Source organism: Coregonus clupeaformis, chromosome 5 (assembly GCF_020615455.1).
Source record: "Coregonus clupeaformis isolate EN_2021a chromosome 5, ASM2061545v1, whole genome shotgun sequence".
NCBI classification, from domain to species: Eukaryota; Metazoa; Chordata; class Actinopteri; order Salmoniformes; family Salmonidae; genus Coregonus; species Coregonus clupeaformis.
This window is the reverse complement of record NC_059196.1, coordinates 4,775,266-4,798,633: the sequence shown is the minus strand read 5'-3', so window position 1 is coordinate 4,798,633 and position 23,368 is coordinate 4,775,266. Positions and strand designations below refer to the sequence as shown.

Here is a 23,368-nt window from a genome sequence, read left to right as displayed (position 1 = left end):
CATCGTCACAAAAGAGACATTCTGAATTGAATTTGTTTGCATTTTGAGTATCTACCATTTGACAGGTTGTGTGTGTCACTGACCTGTTAGGCACGTCGATGCTGATGATGCATGTCTCCAGCAGCTCTCCTGATTGGTCAGTACAGGAGGCCAGGAGCCAGCGCTGGTCATGCGACAGGCAGTAGCCCACAAACAGCACGTTGTACTTCTGAGAGGCCTCGCCGAACGTCTCCCCCAGCTCTGTCTGCTTGTCCTTGATGGGCGCCAGGATGAACGGTGGGGTGTACAGACGCAGACACTCTGGCCTCTGCACAGGTGTGAAAGTCAAAGTTCATGGGTCAGACCAATGGTTCATATGTGTCACTTAGCAAGCTGCATTTAGTAAGCCGTTGTGATTTATTCAACAGAGCAGTGGTCTCTTGGATCATCAAGGTATTTGCAAGGAGTTGTCAAAGACCAGGATGTTATGTTAAACAGACCATTCACATTGTGACAACAGTTTCTAAAACTGATAAGCAGTCTAAATCAATCCAGTAATAATATTTGAGAGGTTTTAGTGCAGTTTCCTATGTGTGGTGTGTTGTTGTTTACCTCCGAGCTCCTCAGTGCCATGTCGATGGCCAGGCCAGGGCCGAAGCCTGTCAGAGCCTTGATGTTGGTGTTGCCGGGGAGGGGCCGTCTGCACTGGGTGAACACCGAGAAGGCTAGGGACTTGAGGTGCTGACCGTAGAGATGGCGTTCCTCAATGCGCACAGGCTGCAACAAGTACTGGCAGGGAATGATCTGACCAACACAATACATTGTTAGAAACCACCTTTTTAACCACACCAACCCCACAGGTGTTTGAGATAATGTGCTGAACATAAATGTGAATGGTCTGCAGTCTGGCTACATGTGTCAAGTCCTCCATTACCTGCACAGACACAGAGTTTCTGATGTGAGGTGGCAGGAACTGGAGCATCTCCACATAGCAGCGCAGCAGACCCAGCGTCCACACACTGGAGTGGGAGTCCCTCTCCCCGTCCTCGTAGCTGAAGGGATCCACGATGTAGACCACAATGGCTGGGGGGAACGTCACTGCATGGGACTCTCCGTCTGTAGGGACGCCCACCTTGTCTCTCTCCAACGTGCTGTAGAGAGAGAAGCACTCGGGTCAAAGGTCAAACAGACAATAATCAACTAGCTTTATGTATCAGATTAAAGACATTTAGCAGGCCAAATGTTATTTTCCAGACAAGTCTAGTGCACAAAAATGGGAGAGATGGGTAAGGTCGTAATTCAGCCTATTCCAAGTGCGAGTCAATTACAAACTCAGGGCAACAAGTGGTGCTACAGAAAATCAGTGACTAAACCAGAGGATGTCAGATGGTGGTGTTACATACGTCTCCACGGGCTCGGTGGTGGCCTGGGGTTGGTTGGCAGTGGGGCCATTCTCCCCTGTGGTCTGAGCTCCCGACTGGGGCCCATTCTGGGAGACGCTGCCCTGCAGGCCTGATGTCCCGTATGGTGTGTAGGAGCTGGGCTTGGCCGAGGGCATTCCTAAGCCCCCTATCCCTCCCATTGCCTGGGGGCCTATGGTGGAAGTGGTGGAGGAGGGTGGGGTGCTGGCAGGCTGGGCAGTGCTGCTGGAGCTCTGGGGACCTGATGAGGGGGTGGTGGAGCCAGGGGACTGGGAGGAGGAGGACTGGGGGGAGGCCACAGTGGGGCTGTGCTGGTTCAACAGAGAGCTGTCCAGAGACTGCCCAGCCAGGTATGGAGCTAAGGAGAGTAACAAAAATGTTGAGAAAAAGATGACCAATGTCTGATATTAAGAGACACCCAACTCAAAAAAGAGCCAATAAATGACATCTGAATATTTGCTTCTTGCCTTTTGTACAAGCCAAATTATAAACCCCATCTCTTATTCAGTACAAATCTCCTGAAATAGAAGATTGCATTCTAATGAAGACATACCCAGGTCATGCCGGCACACTTGGGCGTAGAGTTTGAGTTTGCTGAAGGCCTCGCTATTCCCGTTGCTGCTGGCCATTTTGAGGAACCAGTCACTGAGGGGCTGCTCTGCCAGGTTCCTGCCCTCTGCCGTACCAACCCGCAATATGCCATCTGGATGAGTCTTACAGATTGGTCTGTGCTGACCCAGTCGACAAGCCTGCAAAGAGAAAAACATGGGTAAATGTACCAATTTTCTTTTATTTATATTCTTTTACATTTATATTTTATTAGACTATGGGGGGTGTCTGTGTGTGTGTCCCCACTTACCTCGTACACGGCCGTAAGGTCCTTGAAGAAGCTCTTAGCCCCGCGGAGCAGAGCCTCGTTCTCAGGACAGACGACTACATATCCCACGTCCCTGTGGGAGCCGAAGGGGTCCAGCAGCAGCTTCTCCCAGTAAGGCAGGCCGAAGGGCGACAGCACCACAAAGTCATACTCATAGCCCACCAGGAAGGTAGGGATGGGCAGGGGCTCTGGAGACTCATCAGTGCCTAACGGTTCATAGAGGAGGGACAGTCAGACTCATTGCAAAGTTTAGTTGAGGGCGGCAGGTAGCCTAGGCGGTAAGAGCTTTGGGCCAGTAACTGAAACAATTGCTTTGTGTAAACTTAAACCAGATATAAAGTATGAAGAAAATGGACCTATATATATTCTTTAATAATATCATATTTGAGAACTACAATCACCAAAATAAAAGCTAGACAATCAGGGTGAATTACATTTAAAAAATAATTAATTTAGTAGTATGGATTTTGTCATTATGTTTGAGCAAAAGCACAGCATTAGCCAAGGCAAAATGCATGGAATTGCAGGAAATTAGATTTAAAACGGCAAATAAATTCTCAGCTCCATGGAGACATTTATAGAATTGCAAGAATTCTCTTCAATTCAGCTGCGCCGAAAGGCCACCACCTAAGCCACTTTTTAATCCAGAAAAAAAAACTAGATACATTCATGTATTATTATTATTATTATTATTATTATTATTATTATTATTGCTTGATTTTTAAAGTCCTCGTGTTTACCGTAGGATCCCCTGCCGGCCATCTTGTGAAACTGCTGCCAGGTGAGGGGTCCCTGAACGCCCCAGGAACGCACGCTCCTCTTCTTCTGGATGGCATCCTGGAGTACAGGCTGGAGGGAGAGCAGCACCCGCAACACGTCCTGAGAGAACAGCCTGCTCACTTCTGCAGCTGGAGGGGGAAACAGAGGGAGCGAGGGATCAGCATCAGACAAACACACATCCAACCAAGGAGACTGGGTTTCACATAAGAGGAGTAGGAAGAGACGGGAAAAGGAGGAAAGAGTAGGAGGGGAAAGAAGATTGTGCATTGTCAATGAGTGAAGGAGCGGACTCACCTTTGCGTTTAGGCCAGTTGTGTAGACACGTGCTCTTAACCAGTGCCTCATCCACCTTGCCTCCTGACATGTTGTCCATGAACTGCCGGCCATGCTCCAGAGCCATATAGCAGTCATTATAGCAGTCCCTCTCCTCCACCCGTAGAGAAGAGCGAAAGGGGCCTGAGGACAGAGCCCTGGGGTACTCCACCCCAGCCATGGGGGAGAATGGGTTGGTGCACTGGTCCTGCAGCAGCAGGATGAGCTCGTCTGGGGGCCTCTCTTTGGGGTTGCCGGTCCTGTGAAGGGAGGCGGAGTGCAGCTCCTGGAAACGCCTCTCAGAGTCGCGGCCAGCGTCCGAGCCACGCCCCACCACGTCCAGCTCGTCCTCCAGGAAGAGCCCAGCCGAGCTGCCGTATCGACGGTTGACCACGGCGCTGAAACCGCAGGTGCAGGGGTACTGGGCCTCGCCGTTGTCGTTAAGATACACGCCCACGTCTGCGCCACGGATGTTCATGTTGCACACGCATACGCAGCAGCTGTCAAAGTTACAGTCCTTGAAGAGGTTCATGACGGACTCAGAGAGGATGAGGGTGACGTAGAGACTGTGGGCCTCGGGGATGGAGGGCACAGTGGCTGGCTCCACTGAGCTGAGAGGTCGGCAGGTGGAAGGGGTGGAGGCAGGCGAGTAGAGGTCAGACTCGTCGTATTTGAGCGATCCCTGGACGCTGGCGGGCCCTCTTGGGGTGCGTGGGGTACGGGGAGTGCGTGGGGTGGGGGCAGAGAAGCGGGGTGTGGCCGGGGAGGGCAGGATGCCCGTGCCGCTGTTGCTGGGTGGGGCGCTGTTGGACATGAAGGGCGTGTGGGTCTGAGGTGTGTAGCTCTGGTAGTCTGGCTCAACACTGGGGATGTTACTGAAATAGGGAGATAACAGCACACACATTAAAACCCCTGACACACAATTGGGTATATGAGACTTGTATAATTCTAGGGGACCAGTCTGATTGGTTACCCGTCTTTGGTGAGGAGGCCCATGGTTGGCACAGGGGGTATGAGCTCCAGTTTGCCCATGGTCCAGCTGGGTGTGTAAACACAGTCTGGCAGCTTGATGGGCATCATACACTGACTGGGCAGCATCTTCAGTGGAGCAAACATGGAGCAGCCTGTGAATGCCTTGCACGCCTCCGACTTGTACACAAACGAGAAGTCCTGGAGGTAGATGGGGGAGAAGGAAAATAAGCCACTATAACACTTCAGCAAGTCTAAGCTAAGAACAAGTATTGAAGCTGACAACAGCATGACTAGACAAAGAGTATGTTAAATAAAACGTCAGTCTTATCCCCCCCCCCCCCCCAAAAAAAGTGCATTACGAGCACTGACTTTGCTGATAACCTGTACTTACTACGACTGTGATGTGGTTGTCTCACCTAGCTATCCTTAGATGAATGCACTAACTGCAAGTCATTTGGATAAGAGAAACTGCTAAATGACTAAAATGTAAAATCAAGACCCTCCACACTAAACTGAATCTGAAGGCCCAGTGCAATCAAACATTTTATTTTCCTGTTTTATAAATATTTCCACACTATGAGGTTGGAATAATAGTGTGAAATTGTGAAAATGATAATACCCTTTTAGTGTAAGAGCTGTTTGAAAAGATCACCTGAAATTTCTTCCTGTTTTGGTGTGATGGAGTTTTGGCATGCCTGGCGACATCACCGGCAGTATAAGTTAATAGACCAATAACAAAGAGTTTCAAACCTCTGCCAATAACAGCTATTTTTCAGGTTACATATCCCTCCCTTTAGGCTCATCCAATGAGGCCCCAAACTCCGACCACTCCCAGACAGTCCTAGCAAAATTATTGCTTGAGAAATTGCTCTGGCAATTTACTAAGAAGCTTTGTTTGTTTTTGACCATTTTAATTGAAAACAATAAGAGTAAGTACTTAATTATTACCCAGAAGTTATTTATATCAAGATAAAAACAGCTGCATTGGGCCTTTAAGTTACCTTGATCTCAGAGGGCTTGGGGCTGCAGAAGCCTTCCTCCACCTCCATCTTGTAGTGGCTGCTAAACTGGCTCCCTTCCAGCAGAGTGAGGCCCAGCCCGCCCTCCACGCCACCATAGTCCTTCCCCCCAGTGTTCATGGGGGAGTAGCCCATGATGTGCTGCTCCAGAGAGGGAGGGGTGGGGAACATCTTGTGCAGGTCAGCAGAGCCTGGGGACAGGAAGGTGAACCGAGGAATCACCCTATTGTTTGGTAAATTAATGTAGGATACAGTGATGACCTAAAGAGGAACTTTAGGGAAGGAATTGGAGAAAGGGAACATACTTATGCAGGACAGAGGGTCCAGATTTGATGTTTTGTGTTCCTTACTGCCAAACTTGTCTCCATGTACTCCTGCTCTCCTGGATCCAGGCTGTGGGGGACAGAACGTTTTAAAAAGGCTTTGAACAGAGAGCTTTAAGACTTTACATAATGTTCTGTGAGCAATGTATCAACTAGAGATATTGAAACGGACAAAAGGATATGTAACCCAAACAATGTTGCCCCCCAATGTAGATGACAACTACAGTGCCTGCAGAAAGTATTCATACCTCTTAACTTATTCCACATTTTGTTGTTACAGCCTGAATTCAAAATGGATCAAATATTTTACAAATTGCCCACCCATCGACACACAATACCTCATGACAAAGTGAACAAACGCTTTGAGTCACCTTGGGTATGTCTATCAGTTTTGCACTTCTGGATTTGGGGATTGTCTCCCATTCTCAAGATTTTCAAGCACTGTTAAGTTAGATGGGGAGCAGCAGTGAACAGCAATCTTTCCACAGATTTTCAATGGGATTCAAGTCTGGGCTTTGGCTGGGCCACTCAAGGACTTGTTCTGAAGCCATTCTAGCATTGCTTTGGCTGTATGCTTGAGGTCATTGTCCTGTTGGAACGTAAATCTTCGCCCCCTGTCTAAGGTCATTTGCACTCTGACGCAGGTTCTTATCAAGGAGTTGCCTGTATTTGGCTCCATTCATTGTTCCCTCTATCCTTAACAGTCTCCCAGTCCATGCCGCTGAAAAGCATCCCCATAGCATGATGCTGCTGCCACCACCATGCTTCACGGTAGAGATGGTGTTAGAAGGGTGATGAGCTGGGCTTGGTTTTCTTCAGACACAGCACTTTGCATTCAGGCCAAAGACTTAAATTTTTTTCTCATCAGACCACAATCTTTTGCCTTATGCTCTGAGTCTTTCATGTGCCTTTTTGCAAACTCCAGGTGAGCTGTCATGTGCCTTTTTCTTAGGAGTGACTTCCGTCTGGCCACTCTCACATAAAGCCCAGATTGGTGAAATGCCGTAGACTGTTGTCCTTCTGGCAGGTTCTCCCATCTCAGCCAAGGAACTCTGTAGCTCTGTCAGAGTGGTCATTGGGTTCTTGGTCACCTCCCTGTTCTTTCATGTACTGTCAACTGTGGGACCTTTTATATACAGGTGTGTTTCTTTCTAAATCAATTGAATGGGCCACAGGTGGACTCCAGTCAAGTTGTAGTAACATCAAGGATGATCAAAAGAAAGTGGTTTGCAGTGTCATAGCAAAGGAGTGCATTTCATTTTCAATACATTTGCTAAAATCTCTAAAAACATGTTTTCACTTTGTCAGTATGGGGTATTGTGTGTAGATGGGTGAGAATTTTTATTTAATCAATTTTGAATTCAGGCTGTAACACAACAAAATGTGGATTAAGTCAAGGGGTATGAATACTTTCTGGAGGCACTGTATACTCTACTGACCGCTAACTCATCTTCGTCTGAGTTGAAGAGGTTGTCCAGGTCGTTGATGGACACAGCCAGGTCCGTCTCATGGATGAGGCTGGTGGAGGGTACAGGCTTTCCACCAGCTGAACCCTGACCATCTGCACACACAGAGAGACAGACACAAAGGAAGTGCCCTCAGTAACCACTCTGGATGACCATTTTGACATTCCACTCTTGTAGTTTTAGAGGAGTTATTAAAACAAAGTCTTCAACAAAGAAGGAAATGCTCACCATCTGCTGAGGTCCCACTGCCATCGTCACCCTAAACAAACACCAGCATAACAAATGTGTTATTCTCTTGGCATCTGCTACATCAGTGGCTGCCAACCAGGGGTACTAGGACCCCTGGGGGTACATGGTCTATCCACAGTGGGTACTTGAGAAGACCATAAGCTGACTGGTAAAATGCACATGAGGGGGTACTTCAGGGGTACTCCAGGCAGAGCAAAATTCAGTTGGTGGTACAGTAAGCAAAGAATGTTGGGAACCACTGTGCTACATCATCCCATAAGCAAAAGAGTGGCATTTAATGTCAACTGAACTAACAAATTCTACCACATTAGGTAGGTAGGATTAGGAAAAGGGTGTAGGGATAACTATGGAATGAATTCTTAGAAACTCATGTTTGATACTCACCTTGTGTCTCTTGCTGGTCTCTCTCTCAGAGCTTAGTTTGTCCTTCTTGTCAGTGAAGGTGAACTCCTCGTCTCCCTCCACAAAGGCGTAGGGGTCTGGCTCCTCCTCCTGGTCCTCGTCAGCCATGGCAGCCGCCAGGTGGCTGTTCCTCCTCTGGGTGTAGGTCCTCACCAGGTCGTCAGACACCTTCAGAGGCCTGCCAGAGCCAGACATCAACCTGGGAGGAGACAATGTTACATAGATGATCAGTAATCATGTGAAAGGAGGGGAAACTGCATATATAATGCTCAAAGTGGATGTACAGAGAGGGAGAAACCAAATATCTATCATAGCCACTCATCACCTTGGTGCTTGTAGTAAGGTTCATCATTACATCTTGAAAGAGAGGAGGGGTAGTGTACTCACTCTGTGACAGAGACAATGTTCTCCTGCCCTCCTCCTCCCCCGGAGTCATCCTGTAGTTTGTCCACAGGCAGCAGTGGTGTCAAGAAGTCTGAGGCCTTCTTACGTGGCAAGTTGAAGTACTTCCAGGGGTTGTGGGCAGAGTCTTCGTTGGGGTTGATGGCTGAACCCACGTAGACAGTGGGTTCCAGGGACTCAGGGTAGGCAGCGGGGAAAGGCAGGGGCAGGGGCTCGTCAGACGAGGTCTTCTGGGGCAGCAGGCAGGGCTCGGAGGAGGGGGGGTAGAAGTGTTGGTGGACGGGCGTGGAGGAGCTCTTCATGGCCCCAGGGTCTTCCTCCCCGCGTTCGCAGGGGTGGGGGCTGAGAGGAGGGGGCTGTGGGGAGCCGGCCAGGTCTTGGGGGGTCCCGTGGGTGTGCAACATGGGGGCTTTGGAAGGGGCTGTGTCTATGTGGTGCAGGCTGGGGTAGGGGACCTCATCCTGGGTTCTCATACACAGCCTCTGGGGCTCCATGGCCGGCTCCTCAAAAACATAGCTGCGGTGGTGGAAGGGTGTCTGGGGCCTCTTCTGCTGCTTCTCCCCCTTCTCCAACTTCTCGCCCAGCTTGTGTTTGGGGGGCGGCTGTGGGGGCTGGCCCACCGATGGAGGGTTTCCTGAGGTGCTGCCTGATCGTTGCTTCTGGTTTTTATGCCTGGGGTAAATAGACAAAATATTGGAATAGCTGAATGTTGATTTCCAAGGTGTCTGTGATAAAAATCAGATCTCCTAAAGGACTCTGGGGAAAAATTCACATCAGCCTAAAACACGTGTCAAACAAGGCCCGCAGGCCGGATCTGGCCCATGACACATTTCTATCTGGCTTGCACAATGATTTGGGTTGTGAATTCATTTTGGCCCGCTTCCATACAGCCCACGACGCGCTGCACTACAAGTCCCAGCAAGCACTGCCAACTTGATGCGCTCCAAAGGCAGTGCATTGCATTGCCACACACACACAACCCTCCTCCCACACCCACACCCACCCAACCAGGAGCCAGCCAGTGTGCTGGATCACCTCACTAAACAACTGTTTTCCTTAACGGCACTGACCGAATCTTCTACCAGACCGAAAGTTTAAGTTGTAGGCTAAATGTTGATGCCAAGTTTCAGTTCCAATGGGTCATTGATGTAGCCTACAGAAAATGGCATCATGGTTGTCAAAATGTTCTTAGATAAAGGATTCACACGCAAGTATAAGTTACTACTAAAGGACACACGCAAGTATAAATGAGTTAACAGTTGAGTCATCTACTTTATGAAATTACAGCCTGATGTACATCAATTGTGCGGTCCCATTTATCGCGCGCAGCGGAAGGTAAGTGCACAGGCAGTGCCTCCTACGCTACTAAAATGTTGAAGTCTGGCTTCGGTTTTTAAAGCTTGACAATGAATAACCAAAAAACAAAACCTGCAACAAAACACTTAAAATATTTGTAATTAGGGTCTAAGCATATTAGCCAATGCACATCTGCAAGCAAAGGCTGGACAAATATTATTTATCTCCTTTTATTTATGTTAAAATGCTATGTGTTTTTTCAATATGGCCCGGGCGGTGATTGAGTTTGACACCCCTGGCCTAAAACAACCCCCACTGTTATAATCAAACGTGATCCACAGTACCTTGAACAGTTGCAGTGTGCCCTACGCGATGACTCCACAAAATCCCACACTCCTGTTTTGTCCCCCTCCTCCTCACAGGTGCCGTTGGTCAATGTAGCAAACTTCCTCCTGACAAAGAACCAGAAACAGAGCTCAGCAGACACTCTCCTTCAATAGACCGGTAGTATGATATGAATCAGTAGGGTGAAGTGACGGGTAGAGTACATACTTGCTCTGGGCCCGGTTGGTAGTGCACTCCTGCCACACGCTCTCCACCACCTGGGCAGCCAGCCTGCGGGGGATCTTGCTGCCGTGGATACCGCTACTGTTGGAGTTGAAACCATCCACTTTCGAGCAGAGCTTCAACCACCTCTGGGCTGCCTGAGAATCTACAGCGAAAAAGATAGAGAAACACAAGTGATAATGCCAGAGAAGCCGGTGTTTGGAGGATATACAGTATTGGCCCCGAGACGAAACACTGGCTTCGAGGGCATTATCGCTTTTATACAACGAGTTACCAACATACTCAAATAATGATTGACATATTCTCATTAAAAACAATTATTCTGATTAATTTATTCATACTATTTCATCCTTCCACAAGATATAGTCCCGACACAAATCTAGGGTTGCTACCCAAGCCGGCTGGTCGTTCATTCTATCGGTTCGGTTGCCAGAGACATGACCCAGTCGTTAAGTCTTTTTGTTCTAAATCTATGGTGGCTGGCAACGTTCTTATCTCTTGCTTGCTAGCCAGCCAACTAGCTAACACAGTCACGTCAAACAGTGCAGCCAGAATAACAGCAAAGTAGCTGAATATTGTTAAAGCTGTGTTTCTAGTGAATTCTTTTGGGATACATCCATAACAATGAGCTAATGATGCGCGATTTCGCCTGGCATAGAACATTTGCTCTCTCGCCAGGCCACTGTTCAGAAGAGATAGCCAACTGCACAGCTAAAACAATCACTTCAAACTGATGCTGGAATGACAGCAAACTAGCTGCATTGTGTTTTTTTGCTATTGACATTTCTTTGTATATATCCATACAAATTATGCTGATTCATGATTTTCGACTGGCTCATCCCAACTTCAGACACGTTCATTACTATGGGACAGATGGAAATCAAATTTCAATTTTTTAAACAATGTTGCAAATGTCAGAGACAGACAGCAAGGTTAATACAAATCTCCACTGTTAGTCTAAAAGAAAGAGCAGATAATGTCTAGACGCTTTTTAGTGTAGATCTAGTATATAAATTGCCTGGCTGGGCTGATGAGACAGTGGATTGTGCAGTCAGATGGAACAGAGTAAATAGGCATTTCAACGTCATAGATTTAGCCAGTGGTAATAGACACCGGCTGGAAGGCGGTATTTAACCAATCAGCATCCAGGATTAGACCCACCCGTTGTATAAATGAATATAATACTCAGCCTTAGTGTATAATAAGTTATGAGTTTCATGTATATGTGCCTATCTAGGGAGTTTTTCCTAGAACTGTGCTTCTACATCTGCATTGCTTGCTCTTTGGGGTTTTAGGCTGAGTATCTGTATAAGCACTTTGTGACAACGGTTGATGTAAAATGGACTTTATAAAATAATTGAACCTGAACGCATCAATGTTTAATAATTCAAAGATGGACACTGAAGCCAGACAGCTACTCATACCCTATTACACTTGCAGTGTTTGTGGTCCTAATAGACTCATTAGTAAATGGTAAGGCTACCTGTTTGGGCCTCCTCTGGTGATGTGGGAGGGGTAAGGGTGACAGAGGACATAGGAGGGTCTCTGTGGGCCCCCTGGCCCCCACACAGGATGGCTGAGGGGTTGGCTGAGCCCTGGGGGGCCAAGGCAGGGAGGTCTGACTGGGGCACCAGTACTAGACAGGCAGGGTACACCATCCTCACTCCCGCTGGAACAGATCAGCACAACACATTTAGTCAGAAGACAATCTCCTTCAGACACACACACAATTGCAATACCACATACTAACCACTAAAATAACACATCCACACAGAATACACACTCAACTGTAGCAACAACCCCACTACCCCCATCTTACCAACAAGGACCTCCACGGCTGCTAGTGAGTCATCCTCCCAGTCTGTATCCTCCATCTTGTCCTCTGGGCGGTCCTTGGCGCTGGGGCTGATGGGATAGAACTGCCTCCACTCCTCAATGAGTTTCTGTGTGGGGTGGTCAGACATCTTGAAGGACTGGCCCGTGACCGTCCCGTTCAGACCGTATGGACTCAAGATGACTGTGGAAGGGAGAGAGGGGATAGAGTCGTGACTAGAGATAAATGAATTATGACAGCAGAGAGCAGGCAGGACTATACTTGAATTATAAATATTACTGCAGAGGCATTGCCTTTGACAAAAAAATAACATTCATATCTATGGACATTACAGTATTTAACCAATGCCAGGTAGACTCAATAGGACTAGGCCATGGCTGGTTAGACCCACCTTGCAGGGGGCTGGCATTCTGCTGTGCCAGGCTCAGGTGCTCTTCACTCAGCCGCTGGACAGGCTGGTGCTGGGCAATCTCCACGCTGGTGCACACATTACTGTCCCCGTGCAGGAAGAAGGTGAACGCACACGACAGGTGCTCACTGCAGAAGGGATGGAAAAACTTGGTCAATCTCAGATCCATCTGGAAATATACGTACGACATTCCTCAGAGAAGCAATCAGAGTGAAACATAAAAGATTCAATGTCTTATTAGATACAGAAAAATAACAGAAAGCAAAATAATTATTTATTCTCATTTGGATTAACTGACAAAATGACACAGGTGAGGAATTAAAAGGGTTGAACAGTGAGGTCTGTTGTCCTTGACCTGACATGGTACATCAGACATGAAAGAAAAATACTATACCAAAACAATCTACAGTCCTATGAGGCTGTTAGCAGGGTTGAGGCTGGAAATGAAACTGAAAGGTAAACAAAGCTTTGCTGCTGTATGCAGAGTAAAGATCTGCATGCATGATTTCTTGACGGATGGAGCAAGTCAGGATACACTGGATTACTACAATCGTCTCACTCATGTTATACGTGCACTGAACAGTTAACACAACAGTAAATGTACCGATTAAAAACCCAAACTATTTTAGGGTTTTTTTCTGGATCAAAAAGGAGCGTAGGTGGTGGGCGTGCCATGGCAATGGGTGCGGTCGGCGCTGCTGAATTTCTTTACACCACCACCTTGGTTGTTTAGAGATATTTTAGAAATTTTAAGCCAGTGGAGATAATTTTTTTGCAGTTTTATAGCTAATTTCATACTTTTCTACATATTCTGCCATGGAGCAGAGAGACAATGTTACAGTTTTAAAGCTAATTTCCTGCAATTGCATGCATTTTGCCATGGCTAATGCTGTGTTCTTATGCGCAAACATAATAAAATCAAGACGGCTAAATTCATTGTTTTTGGAATGTTCAATTCTCACAGTCTAGATTTTATTTTGGTGATTGTAGTTCTCACAGATTTTATTATAAAAAATTGTATTTTCTACATACTTTATATCTGGTTTTAGTCGTGTAAATTAACACTGAAAGAGTTTTTCCATCCCGAAATTGATTTTTAAAAATATATATATATTACGCTGTTTGGACGCTTATGTGGCCCACCCAAGGATTACAATGGCAGAAAAATCCCTGTTTTCAAGTCAAGTCATTACAAAAACCTTGACTTTCTATAAGGTTGAATCAAAGATGGGAATGTTGGCACGAGAAGGCACATGACAGGGTTACCAATTTCAAACTAATCTTTACAATCAAAACTTTTACAGTCTGTGTTACATAGATAGCAGCTCCAGTACTTTGCTGAAAGGATAATAGTCTCAACATCCCAGAAATACACTAGTCACATACAGGCTTCAGTTTATGACAGGCTATTGGTCTGTTCCTAGAGCGACAGGCCCATGTCTTCACCACAGAGAAAGCTAATTGTCCATGAATGTCAGAGGAGCGGTGTGAGGAAAGGAGAGCAGGGAAGGGAGTGAGGGGACCAGACAGCGGAAACAACATTCCTCACATATTTGTTGTGCACTTCTATCAGAGCGTGTGAGCAGAGCTGAGCAGTTGGAAATCCCGATGAGGGCGCTCCGCTAAAACGCGCCCACAGGATGAAAAAAAAAAAAAACTGCCACTCCAAATGTGCTCAGTTCTTTAAAATCCACATTTAACCAACACCCATTTATTTTTGTGACTACCTGGACCTACCAATTGGTTTTTAAGTATTGAAACCAAACCATATGGATTTGAATGAAACGTACTCTAATAAACATGAAACTGTGAATATAAGAAGCGAACATAATTTCAAATAGGCTACATGTCATATTAAAACAGCATATAAACACTAAATAGGTCAGGAGCCAGACAGGAAAGCTACAAAGAAATACATTGTGAAGCATTTGTGAGTGCGACACACTAGGCTGGTAGGGACATAGGGCCCTTAGCATTTAAATATTTTGTTGTATTAAATCATTAGTCTATAAATTACACATATAGGCTGCGACTTACTTAGAATTAAATACAAATTAAACGAAAAATTACTTTAGTGCCTTTGAACTATTATTTTATGTGTACTTTTTACCCCCTTTTCGTGATATCCAATTGGTAGTTACAGTCTTGCCCATTGCTGCAACTCCCATACAGACTCAGGAGAGGCGAAGGTCGAAAGCCACGCGTCCTCCGAAACACGACCCCGCCAAGCCGCACTGCTTCTTGACATACTGCTCACTTAACCCTTGTCAGGCTGGGCAGAGATGCATTTTTTAATTAATTTTTTATAGGTAGGCCTAAATGGTTTTTAGGCAAAATAACCCAATCAAAATGGAAAGCTCCTTGAACGTGGGAATATGCCAGGCCTATTGGGCCAAAGTCAATTATGGCCTATTGTATAGATAATAGAACGGAAATTAACTTAACGTTTAAGAGATCAGATTTTTTGTTTATAAATACTTTGCTACAATGACACACTTGGTTTTCTACCCACCTCTTTCCTTTCTTTTAGCATGTGCACATAGTAAGTACACCATCATGCTTTTGGGATACGTGTCTTTTCAGATTCCACAATTATTATTTAGTTGTGAACACTACATCACCGCACTCCCTCTCTTGCTCTTGGTCCTCATCTTTGTAAGTCACCTTGATTTAGCACTTGTGTGCTTTATCAGTTTCTTTATGAAAATATGTAGCAAACTCCATGCCAGTAGCTAAAGCAAGGGGCTATAGCAGCACACAAGTAGACTACAAATGCATTCTGGGGCGGGCATGCCATGAGCTGGTGAAGTGAGCGCTACTGGGCACGCTCCGCTCCTCGCTCTGCTCCAGCTCTACTCCGCTCACATACTGACTTCTATGTCATTAAAATCTACTTCCAGGTCACAATGGCTGCTTACTATGAGGAAAATGGTCATGGAGGCCTGAGCCCTGGCCTTCAACCAGCACGGACAACAGACAGAAGATTATTTTAGTTTCAGTTCAAAGTGATCCTCCAAAACACCTACTTTCCTTAAATAGGCCAAAATGTGATCGCCTACTTAAAAATAACAGAGACTATTATAGAATTGAAATGTTGAAACAACAAGGCTTTATTTCCTCAATAGTGCTGCACAGCAAAGAGGCTAAACACACCAAAATAGTTCCTGTTGACATGGTTGGTGTAAAACCACAGTGCAGACTCAGCATTTTCCAAAGACAGCCCTGTTTACCAGACAGAGAGTACAGGTGACAGTGAGACCGCTGAATCTCTCACCAACTCTCATTTTCATCCAGTCCAAGCAGGCACTGCTCTTCTTCAACATCCACTTGTAGATGTCTTCATCCTGAACCCCAAGATGCCAATTCTCACACACTTCACACCCGTAAACACACCGTGACAGCTTAACCCTCAAGTGATCATGCACTGCAATCACCTCAATTCTACGCTCTCGCCCTGCTGACTGAAAACGTACTCTCCTGTGGTGGTGGGGGGGCAGCTCTGAGCAAAAAGGAAACGCTTAAAACAGCAGCACTGCTTGAATTACCAGGGCAGGCGAAACAGGCAGGGATCAAATTAGCCCATCAGGGCTCTTCAGGATTCCCCCAGGCCCCATTCAAGTGCAGGGGGAAGCCAAAACTGTGATGTCATTCCCCTTAAAGGCGCCCGCATGCTTCCCAGCCGAAACAGCTGCGAAGAGTTCTTGCATATATTATGACGACATTTTGTGATGGTTTTGTTCGTTTTGGACTTCGGTAAGGGTTTTGAACTTCCGCTGTTCGGGCACACATTTTTTCTCTCGCCGCAAGCCGAAGTCGGTAGCCGAAGTCTATGCCCCTTCATCTGTGATTGGTCGACAGCAGGGATTCTTCAATAAAGTATTTGTTGTCATTCAAGGAGACTTGTTTTCATGCACATTCTTTCATTGAGAAATAGTGCACCAAACATCTTAGATGTAAAATTGCGCAACTAAGATCTTCTACGGCATCTCAAATTTACAAACCGTACTATTGCCGATTTTTTCTCGTTTTTCAAGCGAAGGTCTTTTAATGGCGTATGCGAGCACACTCGTTTGGTTAGCCTAGCCGAGTACAGCTAGGTGCCAGGCAAACTGAAGCATGCTGACGCATAACAGGGCAAGAATTAATACAGTATGCATGTACTGCTGCTGCTTGTTCAGCCTGAGATAGGCGCTGCATAGATTCCCTAATATTTCCAAAATAACTCATGGCAGTGTAGTAGTTGTTTGGAATCGGAGGTCATTTATAGATCAGAATCTGTGCAGGCTGACTTATGTGAACAAGCATACATTCACCTGCCATTACTAAAATACTCTCTATGGACAACAGGAAACTCTCCAGACATCCAAGAAGTAATCCAGCAGGGCTATTAACAGAAAAGGATACTGAAGTGAACATGTGAATAAATACTAAACATATGCTGCCTTTGAAGAGCCAAGTGTCCTAGGGGGATTTCAATGAATCCATCTATCCAATGAACCTCAGGGTTTATTTCAAGAATAAATCATAAGGGACAATAGCGTCAGATAGGGAGTCAATGACAAAGTGTGCACATTTCTATGGCCTATGTGTTACAAAGCATATGCCCGAACATCAAGTAAGACGAAAACTATCACATTCACATGCTGACTAGACCGGGCACGGGTCCGCGTGCGCCATCGCACGCATGTTGATTTTGACCATCCACACCAGACGCGATCAGGATGAGCAGGTTGCAATATCAAAACGAACTCTGAACTAATTATATTAATTTGGGGACAGGTCGAAACGCACGAAACATTCATTGCAATTTAGTTAGCTAGCTTGCTGTTGCTAGCTAATTTGTCCTGGGATATAAACATTGGGTTGTAATTTTACCTGAAATGAACAAGGTCCTCTACTCTGACAATTAATCCACAGATAAAAGGGTAAACCTAGTTAGTTTCTGGTAATCTCTCCTCCTTCAGTCTTCTTCTTTGGACTTTATATGGCGGTTGGCAACCAACTTTAAGGTGCATTACCACCACCAACTGGACTGGAGTGTGGACCTCAGTTCATCTTTCAATCACCCAGGTGGGTATATGATCCTAAAAACGAATGAGGAGATGGGAGAGGCGGGACTTGCAGCGCGTCAAGCTTCAAAAATAGAACCAAGTTCTATTTTAGCGCCTGGCTATGCAGACGCACATTGACGTGCGCGAGCAGTTTGGATGAAATTATTATTTTTTGTACAGTGAGGGAAAAAAGTATTTGATCCCCTGACAAAGACATGATCAGTCTATAATTTTAACGGTAGGTTTATTTGAACAGTGAAAGACAGAATTACAACAACAAAATCCAGAAAAACACATGTCAAAAATGTTATGAATTGATTTGCATTTTAATGAGGGAAATAAGTATTTGACCCCTCTGCAAAACATTGACATTTTAGTCATTTAGTAGACGCTCTTATCCAGAGCGACTTACAGTTAGTGAATGCATACATATTTATTTTTTTCCCATACTGGCCCCCCTTGGGAAACGAACCCACATCCCTGCCGGCCAAACCCTACCCTACTTTGGACGACGCTGGACCAATTGTGCGCCGCCCATGGGTCTCTTGGTCGCGGCCGGCTGCGACAGAGCCTGGACTCGAACCAGGATCTCTAGTGGCACAGCGATACAGGGATTTTGTCCCACTCCTCTTTGCAGATCTTCTCCAAGTCATTAAGGTTGAGGCTGACGTTTGGCAACTCGAACCTTCAGCTACCTCCACAGATTTTCTATGGGATTAAGGTCTGGAGACTGGCTAGGCCACTCCAGGACCTTAATGTGCTTCTTCTTGAGCCACTCCTTTGTTGCCTTGGCCGTGTGTTTTGGGTCATTGTCATGCTGGAATACCCATCCACAACCCATTTTCAATGCCCTGGCTGAGGGAAGGAGGTTCTCACCCAAGATTTGACGGTACATGGCCCCGTCCATCGTCCCTTTGACGCAGTGAAGTTGTCCTGTCCCCTTAGCAGAAAAACACCCCCAAAGCATAATGTTTCCACCTCCATGTTTGACGGTGGGGATGGTGTTCTTGGGGTCATAGGCAGCATTCCTCCCCCTCCGAACACGGCGAGTTAAGTTGATGCCAAAGAGCTCGATTTTGGTCTCATCTGACCACAACACTTCCACCCAGTTCTCCTCTGAATCATTCAGATGTTCATTGGCAAACTTCAGACGGGCATGTATATGTGCTTTCTTGAGCAGGGGGACCTTGCGGGCGCTGCAGGATTTCAGTCCTTCACGGCGTAGTGTGTTAACAATTGTTTTCTTGGTGACTATGGTCCCAGCTGCCTTGAGATCATTGACAAGATCCTCCTGTGTAGTTCTGGGCTGATTCCTCACCGTTCTTATGATCATTGCAACTCCACGAGGTGAGATCTTGCATGGAGCCCCAGGCCGAGGGAGATTGACAGTTATTTTGTGTTTCTTCCATTAGCGAATAATCGCACCAACTGTTGTCACCTTCTCACCAAGCTGCTTGGCGATGGTCTTGTAGCCCATTCCTGCCTTGTGTAGGTCTACAATCTTGTCCCTGACATCCTTGGAGAGCTCTTTGATCTTGGCCATGGTGGAGAGTTTGGAATCTGATTGATTGATTGCTTCTGTGGACAGGTGTCTTTTATACAGGTAACAAGCTGAGATTAGGAGCACTCCCTTTAAGAGTGTGCTCCTAATCTCAGCTCGTTACCTGTATAAAAGACACCTGGGAGCCAGAAATCTTTCTGATTGAGAGTGGGTCAAATACATATTTTCCTCATTAAAATGCAAATCAATGTAGAACATTTTTGACATGCGTCTTTCTGGATTTTGTTGTTGTTATTCTGTCTCTCACTGTTCAAATAAACCTACCATTAAAATTATAGACTGATCATTTCTTTGTCAGTGGGCAAACGTACAAAATCAGCAGGGGATCAAATACTTTTTTCCCTCACTGTATGTGTACATTTATTTTGCAACGCTCGCGCACGTAACGCGAACGGTGTGGTTAGCATGTCAGAAATGGCTGAATTTCACACTAGACACTAATGCACATCATTAACAACTTTCATTGGCATTCACTCAATTTACTGTAGGCCTACATTTGTGGCCAACCAATTTACTATTCTTGGCAGACGTTTTAATCCAGTGCAATACATTTCTAAAACCAATAAGGAAGTACACTGGATCAGGATGCCTGGTTGACCTGCTGTAGAAATTTACTAGAAACAGTCACCAGAGCACTCCGCAATACTGATGAAGATATCCATGCACTGGTTACAGAATAGGGTTATTATGGGGACTCTTACCTCTTCTTGATGGGCTTCTCATCCTTCTCGTAGGGCTTGACGAACCACTTGCCAATACGGACAAAGCTGCGGTTCATGAGGCAACGCTCCAGCAAGTTGTGGACAGCTTTGAACAGGAGTGTGCGGCACTCGTAGGACAAGCCGCTCTCCCACTCGCCATCCTCCTCACCTGAGCCAGGGAGAGAGAAAAGACAGTCAGATACCTGCTGAATGCTCCACCAACATCAATAATAATAATATGCCATTTACATCACAACTTTAAACTGTAAACATAAACTCAAGGATTGGTAGTGTTGCCTTTTGTCATGGGTTTGAACATTTCAGAAAAGATCGGACAGGAATTTTTTACCATCTGCCAATGTTTACAATGAAACAACACATTATGCAACCATGTAAATAATATGTTAAAGGGAAACTCCACTCAAAAACAGCATTCAAGCTGTCTAGCTTTCATGATATTGGACATTCAAGAAGCAAAGGGTCACCACCCACATGCATCATATCCAAAATATCATTTTTGAATGGAGTTTCCCTTTAAGCTTTCATGATGAACTGTTGTTGCAACAGTTTGACGGGTGGTGGGGATACAACGGGGAATTTCACCTGACTAGTGTTGGATAGATACTAAACAAAAACATGTTAGCTTTGTTTTGTTTTATCAGTGGCAAGGCCTATAAGATCTAGCCACCAGGCAGCCCCTTATGTTTACCCTGTAGGCAGCTAACTACTGTAACAAGAGCTGCGACCCCAATGAAAAAGCAGATGGGAGATTTTATGATTTATGCGTTCAGCTGACTGGTATCGTGGTGCGCAAACCCCCTCCCAACAACAAGCAGAACTCAAAACTGTAGGCCCGACTACTTGCAGCTTTTGGTAATGAAAGATGCAGGTAGTCATTGAAGTGCGTCAGGCTGTGGACTACTGTGGGTCCTCAACTGAGCAGTGTCTCGCATGACACTGGCAGCCTCTCTCCCAACAGTCAACTGAGAGTTTATCCTAACTCCAATGCCATGTGAGCCACAAGCATCCCTTCACGTGGCAGAGGCTAGCCCTTACTTGACAGCTCGTGGTGGATGAGTTCGGCGAAGCTGGGGTCATCCCCCCACCAGAAGAGCCAGAGCTCGCGGCGGCCCGGGGTGTGGTGCCTCCGCCACACGCTTAGCACGTCGGCCGCCAGGCACCGGCTGAAGCTGCACAGGATGGGGTCCTCCTCTGTCACAGGGAACAGGATGGGTGAGGAGGTGGGCCCCTGCCACACAAAACGTCGCCATTTTATCCCAGTCAGGTCAGCCTGGGGGACGGGGTGAGAAAAGAGAGAGCTGAGACAAAGGCCCAATCCCAAATGGACACTACACCTTATGCACTTGTAGAGATCTGAGAGGATTTGACAGGTGCAACTAATATGGTAATAGCTCCACCTTGCCCTCTGATAGGCTAGGTGGAAGTTTCACCATATTGCTTATACCAACCAAATTCTTTCAGATCTCCAAAAGTGCGTCCCAGAGACAGGATGCAAGCCGGCTGAATGCAAAGCAGTAGTAGCCTAACTCCCGGGACAACTTTAACAACTGCTCTGTCCAATCAGTGTGAAGCACCTCCAAATACAAAATGTAACGGATGCAGCTGTTCTGAGCAACGCAACCTAACCTTCCAACTCATTAGACTTTAGGGTTCGATGGGTGGGAAACCCCTTTCTATCAAAGTATTTAGTGCCAATGGATATTACCTAGAATATTCAATATAGAATACCTTCAAATGCTATACAACACATTTTCCAGAACAAGAATATAGTACCAATTCAAAATATGACAAAATATTTATTATATCCTAGTTTCAATAAAATATACAGTTTCAGAATCACTAAAACTATTGGCCAGTAGACCCTCAGTCCAATATCTATAGTAGCCTATAGTTGGGATAAGGTACACTTATCTGGGTACACTGCTGAAAGTTCTATCCATAAGGGAGTACCACATAATACTACAATGAGGAAGTGTGCAACTCACTAGCTTGCGTGAGTTGTAGTTGACAGCATTGGCAATAGGAATGCTCACTGAAGAAAACTACTGTAGACCTAGTCATAGGCTGACTCATGATATTGTTGGCCTAAAAAGTTATGGCTAACCAAACATCAAGTTGTAAATAAAACGCTAATGTACACTACGACTAGTTGCTAAGTAGTTGGATAGATGAAATTGAAATCAAATATATAGCCAATGGTGCTGAGGTAAAGAAGAATCATAAACATCTCACAATAACAGACAACCTCATAAAACAACCTGAACCTAGCAAGCCAGTTAGCCAACATTAGCCATATTAGTTAGCAAGCGAAATGATAGCTAGCTAAGTAAGTTTGTGGTTGAATCTGGTGTACTTCACTTGCTATAAACTAACATCGTATCAACCAAGTATTAATGTTAGCTAGCTAAATAAGCTAGCTAACGTTAACTCACTTGCAAAATTGCATTAGCCAGCAATCTAGATCAGGCCTTGACGCCTCTAGTCAGCTGTAGTCAAGAGGTTTAGCTTGCTGACAGCCTAGCCAAAATGGCTTTCTGGCCTCAGTTTGAGCTAGCTACCGTTAGCATGCTAACAGAGTTTAATCACTTACCAGGCAAAATAGGTTGGAGTGGCAGTCCTCCAAACTGGCCCCGTTTGGTACAAAACATGAACTCATCCTCACAGCGTGGTTGAACAATCCATCGTCTCATTCACCGAGAAGAGCAATATTCAGCAAAGTTTTAAGCTATTTGATCTGGATATTGAGTATTTAGTCAACCACCCCAGAAAACTAAGATGCTAACTGGCTAGTTATTTATACAACCGGTTGATGGCTAGCCACTTCGCTAGCTTCTAGCTAGCTAAACAGTCTCGCTGTCTTGATAGCCAGCTACGGTTAGCTAGCCAGCTAACACAACTAGCTAGTTAGATTTCTACGCTAACAAATTCATCAACCCCCACTTGAAGTCCGTTCTTACTTTACTTCACAATACGTTAAATAAAATATATACACGAACCATAAAACAACCTCACCATAAAGTGATCTAATCTTAAACAAGTTCAGAGCAAAGACACTCTCCCCTCCCCGAGTTTAACTAACGTAGCTAGCTAACATAGCCAAGTCAGACTAAATAAAACAGTTAGCTAACACCACCCATCTATTCCCCAAAGTCACCGGAATCCGATAAAACTATTACAACTTTCACTAAAATACTGACATCATGATGTAAGGGTAAACTGCATTTGCGTTTACTGATTCTCGGGTCCTGCAGGTTTCCATTTGAATTCATGGATTGAATTCTTTAATGGCGGCCAGGAGAACAACTCTGCCTCCCAACTCCCATTGGCCAATTTGTGGTAATGGGTGGGTGGCGTCACACTATAACTGATGGCTCGTAGCTGAGTTTACTGATCAAACCAAGGATATATTTGTATCAAGCCAATCTCATCCTATAATGATCATCATGCTTTAAGGCTCTAGTCAGCCATAATCTAATGGAAATAGTAAGAACGGAACCTCTCATCCTGGTCCCAGTCAGTCCTGAGGCTGTACCTGAACATCGCAGGTAATCCTCCTCAAAAATGCACATGTCACAGGGCACAATGGGACAGTTTTACTATATGTACTAAATGTTTGCATTTGTGCAAGTTTTCCCCTGTTATTTTTCAGAGGGGAATATGACATAAGGTAGAGCAAAAGGTAAATAGAGGTTAAGGAGGGTGAATCATATCTCAAATATACACATA

At 45.6% G+C, this 23,368-nt stretch overlaps 1 protein-coding gene across 1 annotated transcript in view; it reads right to left on the bottom strand.

Annotated features, from left to right (window-relative positions):
- Nucleotides 1-22,943, bottom strand: part of LOC121559102 (mediator of RNA polymerase II transcription subunit 13-like) — a 28,503-nt gene extending 5,560 nt beyond the window's left edge. Inside the window, exons 1-23 of the mRNA XM_041872392.2 lie at nt 22,233-22,943; nt 20,678-20,912; nt 19,622-19,790; nt 12,291-12,436; nt 11,885-12,082; nt 11,549-11,734; nt 10,051-10,210; nt 9,843-9,950; nt 8,188-8,874; nt 7,783-7,999; nt 7,378-7,408; nt 7,123-7,244; nt 5,666-5,753; nt 5,343-5,551; nt 4,343-4,539; nt 3,352-4,244; nt 3,018-3,185; nt 2,260-2,483; nt 1,954-2,149; nt 1,383-1,758; nt 914-1,130; nt 592-783; nt 84-307 (exon numbers count right to left, since the gene is read on the bottom strand). Coding sequence (XP_041728326.2) covers nt 84-307; nt 592-783; nt 914-1,130; nt 1,383-1,758; nt 1,954-2,149; nt 2,260-2,483; nt 3,018-3,185; nt 3,352-4,244; nt 4,343-4,539; nt 5,343-5,551; nt 5,666-5,753; nt 7,123-7,244; nt 7,378-7,408; nt 7,783-7,999; nt 8,188-8,874; nt 9,843-9,950; nt 10,051-10,210; nt 11,549-11,734; nt 11,885-12,082; nt 12,291-12,436; nt 19,622-19,790; nt 20,678-20,912; nt 22,233-22,298 — 5,309 coding nt within the window. The 5' untranslated portion in view covers nt 22,299-22,943. The remainder of the gene's footprint in view (nt 1-83; nt 308-591; nt 784-913; nt 1,131-1,382; nt 1,759-1,953; nt 2,150-2,259; nt 2,484-3,017; nt 3,186-3,351; nt 4,245-4,342; nt 4,540-5,342; nt 5,552-5,665; nt 5,754-7,122; nt 7,245-7,377; nt 7,409-7,782; nt 8,000-8,187; nt 8,875-9,842; nt 9,951-10,050; nt 10,211-11,548; nt 11,735-11,884; nt 12,083-12,290; nt 12,437-19,621; nt 19,791-20,677; nt 20,913-22,232) is intronic.
- Between the last annotated feature and the right edge of the window lie 425 nt (nt 22,944-23,368).